This window comes from Rattus norvegicus, chromosome 4 (assembly GCF_036323735.1).
Source record: "Rattus norvegicus strain BN/NHsdMcwi chromosome 4, GRCr8, whole genome shotgun sequence".
NCBI classification, from domain to species: domain Eukaryota; kingdom Metazoa; phylum Chordata; class Mammalia; order Rodentia; family Muridae; genus Rattus; species Rattus norvegicus.
Window position 1 is genome coordinate 34,472,655 of NC_086022.1, and position 17,556 is coordinate 34,490,210.

Below are 17,556 nucleotides of genomic sequence, written 5' to 3' on the forward strand. Positions count from 1 at the left end.
ATGTGTGAGACAGTGTGCTAATTAGGCATTGCTTTATTTGAGGGTAAACAGCATTCTTTTGAGGGTAAACAACCCAAATACCTGGCTCACACATTTTCCAACAGTAATCTCATCTTAGAAAGAAATATCAAACTCTATTTGTTTTTGTAATTTGTTCAAACATGGCTTTTTTTTTAAAATTGACATGAGAAATAAAATACAGGATTCGATAAAGTTCCTTCACTTGTTGCATTTATTTTCTTGTTTCTTCAGGTTCTTCCCCCCCCCTAAAATGTTGCTCCCTCCCCCCTCACTACCCCACTCTGCTTTCTCACAATACTGAAAAATTTCAAGTCTAGGTTACTGGCAAACCTTCTGTTTGTTTTTAGATGTGCATAATTAGGCTCGATTTTACAGACTCATTTCACAAAATCATTAAAGGTTTTCAGTAGCACGTGTATCAACAATTGAAACAAATTCTCATTCTGGGTTATTAGTTAGTCAGGCTGAGATACTGGATCTCCAGCCAGGCGCCAGATGTTTTCGTTGAGGAGAAAACATAAAGAGAATTAAGAGCTTTTAAAATCTTACACTTTCACTTTGGTCTTGTAAGAAATAATTGTGACATTTCATGCTGGGAAATGTGTCACAGGAGCCTTCCTTCTTATCGACACCACGCACAGCGGAAGGGACCTGCTTACGTATCTGCAGTTTAAAGGACCTGAGAACTCAGTGAGAGCCTGGGAGGATATTTTGAAGTTTGAAATGATCCCTATATAAATAGAACGGGTCAGCATAACTTTGGGATAAAATTAGCCGGCAGTTTGTGGACTCTCTAGCCTTGCCTGTGTGCTGGGTGCTGCTCTCCTGATAAATCACTGCTCCGCTTCCACAGGGCTCGGAGGATGGACGGCATCACTGCCTCTATGAGCAGAGCTGGGGCTGCCAAGTTAGTTAAGAAAGAGTTCCTGGAGGCTCTAAAAACAAATGACTTCGAAAAGCTGAAGGCTATTTTAATCGAAAGGCAAATAGATGTGGACACAGTGTTTGAAGTGGAAGATGAGAACATGATTTTGGCATCATACAAACAAGGTAAAAGAATGGTAGAGGTGTAACTGGGAAATTGATATAAAATGGATTTTTAGGTCAATAGGTCAGCTTTTGTCTTTAAAGCAGTCGCTCTTATTGTTTAAGTGTTTGGACATTATTTCTTATTTTTAAAATCTTCCGTTCCTTTTAGAATCAGAATGCATTTGGGCTGTTTTTCATAGATGCACAGGGATTTTTGCCTGCGTCTTTCTATTTATTGCTCTTTTCTATTCTTGCGCCTGGAATTTGGGATCCTGGGTAGTTGTATTTGTCATGCACGGTGTGTGTGGGACTTCCCTTGTGACTGTGATGGTATAGAATAAAGAAAGCCTCTCTCGGCTCCGCTTAAAGACTGCTGCGATCTCCGTGTGGCTGTTGGGGTCAGGCTGCTGATTCTCTCTTAACAGCCACTTACGGATATATCATCTCTATGTCCGTGCGGATGAAAAAGGGAACTTTCTTCTCCATTTAGAGTTAATGAATGGAGAAAGATGTACCACAGGCACTTTCATGGTCTGTGTCAGTTTAATGGGCTTCAGTGCAGGAACAAAAGCTGAACCCTAAATACCACAAAGTTAACTTTTATTTTTCTTTTCCGCTCAGCTACGATAATAGAGCAAATAAAAAAAATTTAAAAAATTAAAATTCAGAATCTCTGCTTTGTCCAAAAAAAAAAAAGAGAGAGAGAGAGAGAGAGAGAGAGAGAGAGAGAGAGAGAGAGAGAGAGAGAGAAAACAAAAATCGTAACAAAATTCTTTAAGTTTTCTCACCCCTGGAACTCCTATTTAAGAAATCAGTACTAGGTTAACACGCTAGTTCTGATTTTTCAAGTCAGCTAGCTAATGGGAAAAGTTAAAACAGTTAGACCCTTTGGTGAGCATTCTGTAAAGAAAGACTCTGTTTACCCCCACTGCTGCCTAAATAAAATATGTGGGAAAGTCTTGGGGATGGGGAGGGGGGAGAGCTGTTAATGTTCAAATATAAATCTGTTTTCTAGTCATACAAAATCACTAGCATCGCCAATTTCCAGACACAGATGCTAATAGGAGTTATTTCTGCCTAACTCTCTGTCATTTCGGAATAAGTGTAGATTAGCCGGGGTCACTTACTACACCTTTGATTTGTGTTTTATGAGAAATTGTTATTGCTGTTGTGTCTGAAAAGTGAAGAAGGCTTTTTTTCCCCCTCTACAAAGTTGAAGAGATTCTGTTGAAAGAAAAATTACATGCTGTATAATTAGGTGGCTTGCACCTTATAACTTTATTTCGTGATTCGATCTGGATGCTAAATATATTTAAAAGAAACGTCTGTTTGTGTGCCATATACGACTGGACTCCGATTCAAGCCAGTAGCTAATCTGCTTGATATTGAGTAGCAAATACTATCTTTTCTTATTTCATAGGCACACCCCGCAGGGTACAAGGGCTCAGAAGTTCTGAGACACAGAACTTAGAGGTGTGGGCTACTGGTGAGCAGGCACTGTTTTCTGTTATCTCTTGGGTATCATAAACCCCAAATGAGAAGAAACTGTGTTTTAAATTCTTCTTATCAAAATAAGCTAATTCCTATGATGCACGCAGAAGTGACTTTTCTTTTATGCCGATGATTGTTTTACTAGCATTCAGGCTACGAGGTGTGGCTTTCTGTTAGGGCAGAAATTTAAACTGTCTCCAAAAGCAAGAGAATCCCAGTCTTTTGTAGGTGTCCATGTGGAAACACCAGGGTTGGGTTTCCATCTTCCAGTGAATCACTGTGCGCGTGTGTACACGGTACGCATAGAAATAACTTTTCTCTCCGTTTACTGTGATTCTGTGGTCCTGAGCCCGGGGTAGAAATTCCACTCTCACCAAAGTTAATTGAAACTCTTTCCTAGGTGTCTCTAGGCACAATATCAGCTTTTTCACCGTTGAGGGTAGGAATGGAAGCGGGGAATAGAACCCTCACCTCTGGCCCAGTAAAGTAGATCTAAGTGGTGATATCAATATCTTACCTCACAAAGAAATTCTCAGAGCAGTGTGGGACTGAGCGCTCTACCACTGGGTAGCTAATTAGTCAGTCAGCCCTTTCTGGAGTTTGTCTAAGGGATGGGAACAGCCCCTGTGTGGCCTTGAAGTATATGTGGCTGGATTACTCTTTCTGAGACATCATTATTATTGTTATTGTTATTATTATTATTTTATTAAGTAAAAGTAGACTTTTGGGATTTGTTGAAAGGCTACATGTTACTCTTTGGCTTTTTTTTTTTTTTTTAAGTACACAGAAAGGCTGTACTCCTAAAACTGAATGGGGAAAGTTCACAAAACAGTTTGACTCATTTTTATAAAAGAAGCAAAGAAGCTTCATCATTCACATCCACTCTCAGAAAGGGTACGTAGCTGTCTAATCTCAAAGAGTGGGTGTCGTCTGCTTGGTTTGCATGTCCTAAATGAAACAAAGTATAACGCCGCCGGCAACAGTTAATGGTCACCTTGAAACTTTCTTGGTACCTGATAATAGGAGTCTGGATTCAACAGTTGATTATCCTCAGAGGGTTAGCTGGTCTGAAATCCACCCGTAACCAATCCGAGTTCCTTTTAAAACACCCTACATCCTTTCCACAGGATTTCAAAATGCAGTTGAATTTGTTACTGACTACACCCTGTCCCTGCTAATGTCAAGATCCCCGTGTGAGTATTAGAAAGGGAACACGGAACTCAACTGGCAAAGAAATCAACATAGAAAGTAAATCTCTCCAGACTCTAATCTAAAAACGCATAAGTGCACTAATAATTAAAAGATGACCTCCCAACCTCCACTGAACTCCTGTGCATTTTGTAAGGAGTATAGAGCACAGATATTGGGTTAGATGGCTTTTTCCTCCTTTTTGTTCTGGATCCTTCTCCTGAAGAAACTCCCACCAGCAAAGGCAACCATTACAACAGACTATAGTAATTCTCAGTATGTGCCAGGGATTTACCAGCACTTAGCATTAATTCTTAAAGCTGGCTCTCACTCTCTCCACTCCCCATTATTTTAAGCTTTATCGTGAAATCTTCGGATAAAAATCCAGGTTTGCTAATTTTAAAAGGCCACTATTCTCACTTTGGAAAGCTAACAAGCAAAGCATGCTGGTCTGTATTTGCAATAACTCCCAGGGAATGACAGGCAGAGACGGGGGGTTTTTTAAATGCACAGACATATAAGCAAACTAACCATTGACCGGACAATCACTTCGTTTTTATTTGACGCTAGTGAGTCACAACATGTGATGGCTCGGAAGACATTCTGTGTGAGTTGGTTCTCTCCTTTTACCGTGTGTCACAGGGTTCAAACTCAAGTACTCAAGCTTGGTAGCCAACACCAACTTAGCTGTTTTGGCAGGCCAGACAACTGCTTAAAAACCACAGCGACATAAGGAAATCATGAATACCCAAGTGCGTTTTTAATTGCCTGATGCAACTAACAGTTAAATGGTTAAAGGGAGGTTGTGACATAGTTTATTCTGAGACAAGTAGAAAATATTTAGGGTAACATCAAAGGGAGGAGAAATCTCCAAGGCTTTCTATCATACTGGTTCCCACTGGTTCCCTATGTACTGGTAGCCTATGTACTGGGACCATGGGTGGATGTCTTCAAAGCTAATTTTTGATGCTTTTTCCAGCCATATTCTTTGTTCCTCTGTAGATCTATGAACTTTGGCCCCCTAATAAGACAAGCAGAGTATCAGATCTATCTTTGGTGTGAAATTCCCTAGTCACCAAGGCTAATGAACACCCTTTATTAATCAGTGTAATGCACTTTAAGGACTTCGTTTACGGCCCACAGTCTCTTTTGGACCCTTGCATGGTAATCATATTTTTAATTAAAATAACCAATGAATGATTTCACTTGAAGACTTTCTGGCAGATACTCTACCTTCCTAAGGAGCAGCTGATACCCAAACATCATGAACGCTTTTTATTCTTAACAAATGATCCCCTTCTCCTTCTCCTTCTCCTCCTCTTCCTCCTCCTTCTCCTCCTCTTCCTCCTCCTTCTCCTCCTCTTCCTCCTCCTCCTCCTCCTCCTCCTCCTCCTCTTCCTCCTCCTCCTCCTCCTCCTTCCTTTCTGCTGCTGCTGCTGCTACTACTACTGCTACTATTATTACTGACTGGGGATAGGGGTGGAGACTTCCCCTTTTCTGGTTGCTGAAAAAGTTTCTCTTTTTAAAACTTTGTATTTCAAGCTTGCGTCCCTGTCCCATCCTTCTCTAGGGAGCCTTTGAGAATTATCCTCAGAATGTTAGCCATTAGAATAGTAGCCTAGAATTGTGCTTGGGTCTATAATCTTTCAGGGCTGTGTAAACACAGGGACATGGTCCCAGCAACTGTCTGCTAATCCCGCCAGAGCAGAGTGTGCAAACTTTGGCAGCAGCCAGAGGCTTCTCCGGGTGTGGGGCTGGTTTTCCTTTGAGAACCTTAGCTGTGATAACTGCTGGGGAGCCTGGGTTTAGCTTTAGTTTAACTGGAGATGTGTATCCTTTCCAAGTGCTGGAGCAGAACCAATGCTTCCTTTCAAAAAACAGGCTGCAACCCTCCCTTCCTCACCACGTTCCTTGAGAGACAGGGCTTTCTGCCTAACTTTGTAGGCTTATGACTTCAGCCTCAGTTTTATATGAAATGCCCACAAATGTACACAGAGAGGTGTACACGTAGCTCTGCATAGTTTTTGTAAGGCTAAAACTTGTAAAATTTCTTTAAACTTTTAGCTGTGCGTGGTGAACTGCAGTTCAGAAGTAACTTCTGACAGATTCGGGGGAGATTAGAGTTTGGGAGTTAAAAGATGTTTTGCTGTTACTTTTCAAGTTTTTCTTTTTTTACAGGTATATAGGGTACACTAAAGCATAATCTCCTCCCTCTTTACCCCAGTCTCCCTGACTTCTCTCATCTCTCTTCTCTTCCCATTAATCTCTCTTGTTCCTTTGAGAATCTCATTTCTACTTCGCGCGCATGCACACACACACACACACACACACACACACACTTGCACACATGCACACACACACACACACACACACACACACACACACACACACATATATACTATGTGGCATCTATGGATTGTAAAAGACAGAGAGACATATTACCTTTCTGTGACTGGCTTACGATGATCATTTCCAGTTACATCTATTTCCTGCAAACAATATAGCTTTATTCCATTTTAGGGCTGAAAGAAAGCTCCAAGGTGACTAAAAAAAAACTATCACCCTTTCCTTACCTAGTCTTCATTTGGCAGAATCAGCATGTCACAGAGACACAGCCATGCATATGCATAACTCGGCCGTGGCACCTCTGGATAAGTTAGAGCCAATGCAAGTGTCAAACCACAATCGTACAGAGTCTGGACTCTGGCACTAGGGTTTAGATGAACATGATTGTGCCCCACAAGTTTGGTTTGACTCACATGAAGAGCCACAGGGAGGCTCTTGCCTGCATACAGATATAATGGAGTACACTCTAGGTGAACAGCATGAGCAGATTATGTATCGTGCTGTGAAGAGGGGAAGCAATGACCATGAATACCATGAATGCTATAGTTTGCTTTGTTCCTGGCTGGAGCTGGGGGGGCTCGGGTGGTGTTCAGAATGGGGTTTGTGCGTAGGGAATAGCCTTGTTCCTGCCTCAGCCTCTCTTCTATTAAAGCCATTGCTGAAGCCAAGCTTTTCCCAGGAGGAGGCAGCACTGCCCCACCTCCCCAGGGGTTTTGTCTTCCTCTTCCTTTCCAGCCTGCTCTGTCCCTCTGTGTAACCTGAGCACACAGTTCCATGGCAGCCTGTGCAGCAGTGCACAGAGCTATACCTTTCAAAGGTAATTATTAAGAGCAAGTCACATGCTCCTGGAATGCTTGTAACTGTTGGTGGTGACTCTGCGCGTGTGCGTGTGTGTGTGTGTGTGTGTGTGTGTGTGTGTGTGTGAGAGAGAGAGAGTGTGTATGTGTGTGTGTGTGTGTGTGAGAGAGAGAGAGAGTGTGTGTGTGAGAGAGAGAGTGTGTGTGTGTGTGTGAGAGAGAGAGAGAGAGTGTGTATGTGTGTGTGTGTGTGTGTGTGAGAGAGAGAGAGTGTGTGTATGTGTGTGTGTGTGTGTGTGTGAGAGAGAGAGTGTGCGTGTGTGTGTGTGTGTGAGAGAGAGTGTGTATGTGTGTGTGTGTGTGAGAGAGAGAGAGTGTGTATGTGTGTGTGTGTGTGTGTGTGAGAGAGAGAGAGAGTGTGTATGTGTGTGTGTGTGCACGCGCGCGTGTGCAGGCACATGTGCGTGAGAAAATTCAGATCTTTTCATGTACTGGCTTTAGCAATAGCACATGAATTGACATACCTCATCCTTGGTTTCAGAGGTTCACGTGACCCCAGATCTTGTGCTCTGTGAAGCTCAGTGTACCTATTTCCATATTTACTAGAGAACCTGAGCTTCAGCCCCATTTTTAAGGATGGCCTCTTTGCCCAACAGTGATCTTTTCCGTGCTCAGTGCAGTTAGCTTTCTGTTTTGCTGCGGGCTGGGTTATCCAGACCCTCCCACCCCCACCCCCAACTTTACCACCAAAGTTCTGAAGTGCAGCTTAAAAGCAGACATCAGCATATGTGGAGTCTGCAGTCAGCCCTCTAGGGGCAGCAGCTGACTTGTGCTCTTCTCTCCCAAACACTCTGGAAAAGAGGTGGGGCTTTAGAAAGAGTTCCATTTTAGGCTTGGTGACATTCCAAGGTCCTGTGGTCTGTGAGCCAGGTTCCCTGTTACCAGCTATGATTAGAGGAAACACAGATGAGACAGAGTTTTGAAAGCCAAGGACGACGGACCGATTGGTCCATGTAGTAAAACGTTAAAGGAAACCTCTTTGGCTGCTGCTGGGAATTTAGGAGGGGGAGACACTGTAAATAAACACAATTTCTGTGCCAGCAACGTGGCACCGTTACAGATGCACTCAGGAGAATCTTCCCTTCTTGGTAATCTGTATCATAGTCTTGGAACTAAACCCATACCATCGCCATAAAGACGAGCACAGATGGAACCCCTGCGTGACGGTAGTCCGTGAGGTTGGAGAGAAGCAAGGGATCTGTGGCTCCAGCAGGCTGAGGAAGTGACACTCTTCTCATCTGGAAAAATCAGAGGCTTGGGCGGGATGATCTGCCCTCCAGAGCCAGCATCCTCTGTTTCTTTGATTTTACAACAAAAATGATGTCTTCTTAATTAGCTCTTTGCTCTTTCTTCCGGGGCCATTTTTCCCTCCCTACGCAGTTGCAGGCACAAGTTTTCAGTAAGTTGCAGCACCAAAGTGTCATGGGAGTGAGTATGACAGAGCTCACACTGCGTCTTTGCCACTAACCAAAAGCAAAGTGCACTTTGGATTTAGGTTCAGAACGGGCTCCATTCTACGCGGATAGTGAAACTGTCATTGCAAGTTTCCTGTAGAGGAGCATGGGGTACAGAAAGTTCGGGTGATCTGGGTGCAGTGGAACATGCCTGTTGTCCCACTACCAGACAAAGTGAGGGGGGAGGATTGCTTGGGAGTTCAAGGCCCATCTGGGCTACACAGAGAGACTGTGTTTCAAAGAGCTGGATTAGAAGGAGGAAGGCAAAGCATTTCAAGTAGTGAGAATGATTCGTCTAAGATCTTAATTCTACAAACCATTCTCTTTACTAATTTGTGCCTAGTCAATGGGCAAAATTCTAAAGGAACAGGAATATAGGAGCAGTGGAGACTATAAGAGTTGCAAAAAGCCTGACCCGGGTCAGTCCTCAGAAAAAGGCTCTGGGAGACTCGTCGTCGGCTGCCAGTGGCAAACTCCTGATCTATCAAAATCCTCACAAAACAGGGAGGTGCACGGGGCCGAACAGTAAGTTCCTCTTCCTTTCCTTCTTCAGGCTATTGGCTGCCCAGTTATAAGCTGAAGTCTTCCTGGGCAACAGGCCTGCACCTCTCAGTTTTGCTCGGTCACGTGGAGTGCCTGATGGTACTGCTGGACCACAATGCGACCATCAACTGTCGGCCCAACGGGAAGACCCCTCTGCACGTGGCTTGTGAGATAGCTAACCTCGAATGCGTGAAGATTCTCTGTGACCGTGGCGCAAAGCTCAACTGCTACTCCCTCAGCGGCCACACTGCTTTGCACTTCTGTACCACACCCAGCTCCATCGTCTGTGCCAAGCAGTTGGTGTCGAGAGGTAAGACTTGCTGGGTGACTGATGTTGGGTTCATATACACATGGTTTGTTTGTTGATTTGGGGACTTCATCATCCCGCCTCGCCTCAGGCGGTGTGATAGGCATTCCAGTACCTTTAAACTGATTCAGGACGGAAATCCACATATACAAGAATATTTCCTTTTTTTTTTTTTTAGTTTTATAGTGTGTGTGTGTGTGTGTGTGTGTGTGTGTGTGTTTCTTACCGAGGTCGTATTGGCTCCTTATTATTTAAGTGTAAGAAATGTATTAATTTTCACAGTTACTTAACATGTTTGTTTAGCTATTATTATGCATCAGGTAAAGTAGTAGCAAAGAGAAAACAGCTCCCACTCTCAACTTACATGTGTTTATAGATGTGCACATGAATATATGTATACATGTACATATTTCAGTAGAGGGGGATATGAACAAAAGAGTAACAAAATAAATTTTAGTTATAAAAGTGGGGAATTGTTAAGAAGGAGTAAATATCATCTATGTTAAGAGTGAACTCTTACAAAATGTTGAAGACTTTTCTGGGTCACTTAGTTGTTTTAGTTGCCAAATAGAATTTCATGCAGACGTGCCGTGCAATTTACACGTCTCAGACAAGAACTTGTCAACTTTGGAGAACCATGAATGTAAGTACTTGCGTGTAGATTCCTGTAGGTAGACACACTTTTATTTCCTTGCAATAAATACCTAGAGGTGGGAAGATAAGATGGGTGGTAGATTTATAAGAGACTGACACCCTGCTTCCCAAAGTGGCTTGTCACTACTTTCTAAGTTCCACCAGCGATGTGTGCAAACTCCAGTTGTTTGCTATCCTTGCCGAAACTGATGACGTAAAACATTTTTACTTTATCTTAAAGTACAGGTATTTTACTTTAAGGGCAAAAAACATTTAGCTCTCTCATAGGTGTGTAGCAGTGTCTCACTGTGGCTTCAGGCTGGCGTCTCTTCTGGATGCTGTGACTGTCGTAATCTCTGACAGATAAATTTTCACATGGAAAAATATCCGTTATGGTTTTTGCTCCTTTTTCATGAATGAGCTGCTGGCTGTTTGATTGTTCTGGATACAAGAAGAGGAGTTTGCCTTTATTAAATCCATAGTTTGCATGTAATCATCTTATATTTCTCTCTATTTCCCTATTTTAATTCTCTCTTCCCTGCTTTTTTTCTTAATATCTCTCTCTCTCTCTCTCTCTCTCTCTCTCTCTCTCTCTCTCTCTCTCTCTCTCTTTCTTTAAGTCAAAGTCTCGCTATCTAACCAATGTAGTCCTGGAATTTAAGAGTTCTAACACTTGGGAGACTGATACACAAGGATGACAGGTTTCCGACCAGTTCTCGCTATAAAATCGTCAATGAATTGTCTATAAAACAAAAGAAGTAAAAACACACACAAAAGAAGGAATTTAGACAAAGTCATGATGAATGCTAACGCTTAGGTGACCACAGTGTAAGGAGACTGGGATGGGACAATGGAGAAGCTGGGGTCGTGAGCCTGCTTTTGGTAATCTCAGGACTAAGAGGTGTGTTCAAGAGGCAGGGACTCAGGGAAAGGTATCAAGATTAAATGAGATACTTCTTAAATCCGGTGAAAGGTTAATACCAACGAAACAAAACAACAAAACTAAACAAAAACCAGTTGGATGACACAGTGTGGAAGCCAGATTAGGCTGGGGAGGGTGTAAATGGGTGTTTTGAAGAGAATGTGCTAAGAACTGTTGAAAGATGTTTGCCTGGAGAAATGTGCAAGAATGGCCTGATTGTGATGGGGAGGCTGCAGGGCTAAAGGTGACTGCAGGGAGGCCAAGGGGAAGTTGCAGACAATGAGCACGACAGAGTTTCTTTAGTAATCTTTCAAGGATCCAGGTTTCTGAAGTGGAGACGGGATGAAATCTGTGGATGACAAGAAACTATCTGCATTTTTAATAAACGTGCCCTATAAGATGATTTCCAACACCAGAGCAGATTTGGTGATGATAATGTGAGGCCATTCAAATCTGAGGAATTCCCCCTCAACCATGCAGAGGCAAAGTCCTTGGCTAAAAGTGAGAGAGAGCAGGAAAGGCAGACATTTCTATGAGAGTAGGGAAGAGTACAGAAATAATTTACTCAAGAAGGGTAGTAGGACTACGGAGTCCTAAAGACACCCTGAAGCTGTGTGAAGGCGGCCCATCAACATGTCTGAACACTGAGGGGAGAAGGGAAAGAGACAGGGAGGGTCAGTGAGGGTTAGAGAAAGAGAGAGAGGCAGAGAGGCAGAGAGACAGAGAGACAGAGGAGCACACACACACACACACACACACACACACACACACACAGAAGGGGGTGGGTGGATCAATGTTACTAGCTCACTCAGCCCTATGTTCTGGACACACCCACATTTTATATTTACTTCCTTCGTGCTAGATTGAGTTTAGATTTCGTTCATATTTTAAATAGTTTAAATTTTAGATTTTATATCATAAAAATGACAGATCTGTTGTTCTGTTAGCAAGGACAGTCCTCCCACACTCCTTTCTTATTTTTAAATCTTCAAAATTTCGTACATGTATACAACAAAATATGACAGTCAACCATCATACTTTCCCCTTCTACCCTCCAATTACTTCTAATATATCCCCGCCTTTATGTCCCCCCACCCCCTTCTTTTTAGAATAATTCACTAGATTCACTTGGTGCTTCCCACATAAGTGTGCGTGTGGAGCCATCTACTGGCGCATGGCTGCCTAAGCAGTGTCTGCACAGCCAAGCAGAAGGATCCTTCCTTCAGCTCAGATGGCTGACTCCTCCCTCCGCTGCGGGCGAGGCTTCATCTCACACACCCTTAAGGAGTGCACACTCAGGGGGTATCTTGACTGCTACACATGCCAACTTCAACTTAGGAATCCCATTTCTGGGTTTAAAGATTCATTTTGGACAGGGAGACGTTCGACACAGAGCTTTCATTTATCCCCAGCCCCCAGTTCAAGCCATAGCTGTCCCCTCCAAACAAGGCTATCGTTCAGAGAATTGGAGACAACAGAAAAGACAAGCTAGACACCTTCAGTTTGAGTTTAGGACGAGACTTGGTAGATTTCTGTGGGTCTTCAGAACATCGTAGCCATCACACAGTTTGTAAACTGTATGCCCGAACTTCCAAACTTTAATATTATACATACATACCCATATGTATGTGTGTATATATGTATACTATGTATATCTAAATATATATTTATTTTTTTTTCTTTTCTACTTTTCGGAGCTGGGGACCGAACCCAGGGCCTTGCGCTTGCTAGGCAAGCACTCTACCACTGAGCTAAATCCCCAACCCTAAATATATATTTCTAAAACCTTAAGACATATCTGCTTTACTTTCACTGCCACAGAATCATGTATATTACTGAAGAATTTAAAAATTCTCATCTTCTTAATAGAACATTTTGTTATGCTCTATTCATCTCATGCACAAATTAAATGACATTTATATGGACAGTTTTTATTTATTTATTAGTTACTTGTCTATTTATACAGCGTCTCACATTGTAGCTCTGGTTGGTCTGGTACTCAGCCTAAGGGAGCCCTCTAATTGGTAGGAATCTTCTTGTCTTGGCCTCTTGAGTGCTAAGGCTAAAGGCATGAGCCACTGGATTTGGCTAGTGTTTAATGATTTGTAAAAATAGCCTTTTCTATGAAGGCACGGACAGTATAGATATATATTTTTTAATTGCAAAAGGCTATGTGTATCAGAAAATAATATGTCAGTTAGTTATCAAACATTCCTGTTAGCTAATATCTAACAGTATCTAAGTAACTTTATGTAATCTTTGTTTACAGTGTGTGTGTGTGAGTGTGTGTGTGTCTGTGTGTGTGAGTGTGTGTGTGTGAGTGTGTGTCTGTGTGTGTCTGAGTGTGTGTCCGTGTGTGTGTGTGTGTGTGTGTGTGTGTGTGTGTGTGTGTGTATGTGTGCCATATGGGTAATGTGTAGCATTCAGACAGCAACTTTTTGGCCTCAGTTGAGTTGTCTCCTTTCATCGTGGGGGTTTATCATGTCCCTGTTGAACCATCTCTCTGGCTCATAGGTAATGTTTTAAAAAGGCACATCATCTATAAGTTAATACCCTTAGTTTTAGGGCTTTATTAAAGATAGGGTCTTATATAAATCAGGCTATCTCTCCTTCAACTTGATATGGAATCCAGGATGGCCTTGAACTTCCATTTCCACTGCCTCTACCACCCAAGTTCTGAAATCACAGGTGTGTGGGCTTGTGCAGTGCTGAGCTCACACACGCTGGGCAACCATTCTACCGGCTGAGCTACGTCTCTAGCCCTCTCTACCTATTTGGAAGTAGGACATCTGGCAAACGGGAACCAGTAGGAAAACAAAATTGCAAATGAAGTAATTGGGCAGCTTTCTTTCTTCTGGGCTGTCATTTCTTTGGAGGGAGGAAAAGCAGGTATGTGTTTGTGGGCCAGTCTTCCAGTCTGGAGACTGCAGAAGGTTAACTTTCATGTCTTTCTGGGCACCTTTGGCGTTCTCACCTCATGCCTCATGAGGACAGCTCCAGGAACCCTGCCTTCTACCATCGAATTAGTGCAAACGGTCATGGTCACAGATTGTGGTTGGTTTCACACACACACACACACACACACACACACACACACACACACACACCCGTCTCTAGGGAATTCGGTTGACGGCTGAATTCTGTCTTGCTGGGATTGTGTTGTAGGTAGGCACACTGGGGAAGAAGACACATACGTTGTCTTCCTGACTGGACAGGGAATGGAGACTGCATACAGGCAAGGAAAATAAGCCAGTCTAACGTGAACCTCGGGACCAGAGAAGTCCATTAGAGAAGAGCCAGTGCCATGGCAACTGAAAACCGATGTAATTTCATTTGCTATTTAATGGGCTCTTTGTGGGAAAGTGCTCTTTGTGGAAAAGGCTAATTGAGTCCAAAAAATTGCATGCAATTTTCTCTTAAAGGATTTTGTCCTGTTTTTCACTGTTGCAGGGCTGGCTTTGTCCCACGCTGGATTTTGCCTGCTATTTTTCTGTTTGCCTTTCTACTTAATGCCGCCATCTTCTGGCCTTTGTTTCCTTTGGTATTAGTATAATGGTGTTCCTCAGTCGAGAGGGCTTATTTACCTCAGTGAAAATGTCCATTCTTTGCTTCCTGCATTTCCCTATGAATAAAGAGAGTCAGGTCAGGTTTGGCCAGCTCCTAAGCCATACATTATTTCTACCCATCCCCTTTCCTAAGAGGAAAATGAACACTGCTTGCTTTGGGCCACTCGAAGCAAATCCTGATGGTAGGAGGAAAAACTGTTACCTGAGGAAAGCTATCAAAATTCAAATGCTTCCAACAGAATGCAGCATGAGGGGCACTATAAAGAAGACCCTGCCTTTGAAAAGACCGCCTTCCGCTCCTGAGGGTCGCAGTAACACAAGTCACCTAGTCAGGAGAGTCCCTGACTAGTGAGGCCTTCGTTTTAATAAGGAAGCAGCCACATACCCGCAGGACAGCAGCTCTCTCCTCACCTCTCTGCTGTCCATCTTCTTGTGCCTTGTGCTATGCACTGTGAGAGCGCAAATCTGGCCGCCTCATCCACTGGCAGTTCACCCCAAAGATGTTTGCCCCTTCTGTTGTAGTGTACCTAGGCCAATTGGATTTAATTGTTTTTCTTTAAGTTGAAGTTATTTGTTCAAATGGCTTTTTTTAAAAAGGAAATTATATATCACTAATTAAAAAAAACAAAAAAGCAAAAGAAAAAAACCTCTCAGTGCGCAAAGAGAGAAACAGAAACAGTAGATTATAGGCAATGGCTTTTTTGACCGCTACCTGCTCAGAGATCATTCCCTATCAGATGGCAGAGTGTGTCTCTAAATTGCCTTGTCTCCCGAATGCTGCCTTTTTCCACCTTGTCTCCTGTACTGAATGAGAGAATTGAAGTAAGTTAGGGGCGTCCTGTCTCATCTCCATCAGAGAGCGGCTTCTCCAGCACCCCCTGGATCCTTTATGGAGAACCACTGCACACTTTGTAAAACACAGCCTTGAGGAAGGCCATGTAAAGCTGTTGGTCCCCTCTGGGTGGAATGTTAAAGCCTCCTCTTCAGGCTACTTTCCCCACACCTCTTCAACCCTGTCCTTTAGGTCTCAACAGAAATAGAAAAGAGGAATAAATAATGTATGAGGAGCAAAGAGAAGGAGGAAAATTGCCACTATTTCCTACAACTACGTTTATCTACATAAAAACAAAACCTTAGAGAAATCCACCGTCATTTGACTAGGACTAATAATTGAGTTTAGCAGTTGTTCTGCATCTCGAATGATTATACCAACAAGTCAGTTGTATTTCTCTATACCAGAAACAAGCAGTTAGAAGTTGTAGTATAAGCTGATGATTTATAGGACTAGAGAGATGGCTCAGCGGTTAAGAGCACTGGCTGCTCTTCCAGAGGTCTTGAGTTCAATTCCCAGCAAGCACATGGTGGCTAACAACTGTCTGTAATGGGATCTAATGACATACTCTTCTGGTGTGTCTGAGGACAACGATGGTGTACTCACATACATAAAAGTAAAAAGAAGATGATTTATAATATCACAAGAAATTGAAGAAATTAAGATGCATGTAATAAAAGAGATGAGATAATACGCTATTTGAAAAATATTAAGATATTATATTCGAGGTTCATTATGAACAATGCAGTGCCCATCTTTTTCCTTAGAGGCAACTGCTTTTACATCTACAGTTTGGTTAGCCCAGTGTTTGCACATCGCCAAACAACTTCCACTTATTTATGTATAAAAACAGGGAAGATGAAACAGTGTAAGTTTTGTGACAATCAAAATTATAGTGACATGATTACAACATATATCCTTTTCCTCTTTTGGGGGGATCATCTCCCTGCACTAGGTCCTTTCCAGTCCCCAGGTTCCCCGAGTAGTTACATTATAACCACAAAACTTGCTGCAGCTAGAATAACCATGTCTTCTTTCTCTTTTTATTAGTATTTTATCTTTTTTTTGTTTTGCTTAGATTTCTATGGTTGGTATTTTAAGCCTATTTTTATTTTTTATTTGTTATATGTTGCATTGGTTTTGTTTGTTTGCTTTAAACAAAAATACTGAACCTCAGTGAATATTTTAACCAACTTCATCTTCACGGACAGGGAGTCCCTGCTAAAGCCTTTATGTCCTGTTCCTAGGAATCTCTGTCACCCTGGGGATCTTTCCTTGACATCCTGGCCTCCCTCCTCTTTTCAGGTCAGATTCTTCCCTCCTGAAATCATGCTTTTTTTCTTTTTCTTTTTAGTTAGTTACTTTTGGAGCTGACCAAATCCTTAACAAGAGCTCTGAGAAATCACGCTGGAGCTGATGAACACCACTCAGAGCGTTTGCTCCTCTTTGATTGACAGAGAAGCAAGGATTCATAATTATTTCCCTCTAGCATGATAAAAGCATTCCTTCACGGCCTCTGTTTTTCAAGATGTAGCTGGCAAATCTGAAGCCTTTCAGCCTTTGCTCGTGACCTATGGTACTCTTTCCTGGAGCTTTAGGGTTTTCTTCCCAGCCTTGTTCTGAAAACTCACAAAGGTCCACTTGCCTGCATTTGTTCTCGCCCTCTTTCCCGGGTCCTTCCAACCCCCGCAATAGTACTCTGACTGTTTCGAGTGTTTTTGTGCATGAACTCTTTCCTGCTCTTTAACGTCCTCTTTTGTGAATTTCTATCACTTGGATATTAGCTCCCCAGCTTTCCTCTTGCACCTGCCTTCTGCTGATTCCCTGCTCTGTGTAGCTTTTACCTCCATGCTTGCTTTCTGGGTTGTCTTAGAATCCTTGGCTGCCTCCCTGTGTGTGAGATGGAATGACTGAATTCCAGGTGAAGTTCATAAACTATTAGCTTTCCTCAACTCTACAGGATTTGGCTAGATTAGTCATTCAATTTTTTTTTTCCTGGTTAGAGTCTCTAAAGAGAGAGAGAGAAAAAAATCTAACTGGCTTCTTCCTAGAGGCACAAGGTAGAATTTCCAGTATTCTGGGTGATGGGTCAAAGGTAGTACAACCACAGTAAATCTACCTCCGTTCCAGGACATTACCCTCTCCTTTTTACAGAGCTAAAATCTGCTCATGTGTGAGCCTTGAAAATAGCCTTCCATTCTGAAGTCCATTTTCCACGAGCACCATTACAGACGTGTGTTACGTTCCATATTCCCATCAGACATTGCTAGGCTCTCACAGGACATCGTAGGGTTTTTTTTTTTAAATCATACTTCTCTTTGCTTACATCTTTGAGTTTCATGAGGACAGATCTTTTCCCCAGCATAG

At 42.6% G+C, this 17,556-nt stretch overlaps 1 protein-coding gene across 1 annotated transcript in view; it reads left to right on the plus strand.

Annotated features, from left to right (window-relative positions):
• Positions 1–872: 872 nt before the first annotated feature.
• Asb4 (ankyrin repeat and SOCS box-containing 4) overlaps positions 873–17,556 on the plus strand; it is a 37,637-nt gene continuing 20,953 nt past the window's right edge. The window contains exons 1-2 of the mRNA NM_001024318.1: positions 873–1,071; positions 8,940–9,239. Of these exons, the coding sequence (NP_001019489.1) occupies positions 885–1,071; positions 8,940–9,239 (487 nt within the window). The 5' untranslated portion in view covers positions 873–884. The remainder of the gene's footprint in view (positions 1,072–8,939; positions 9,240–17,556) is intronic.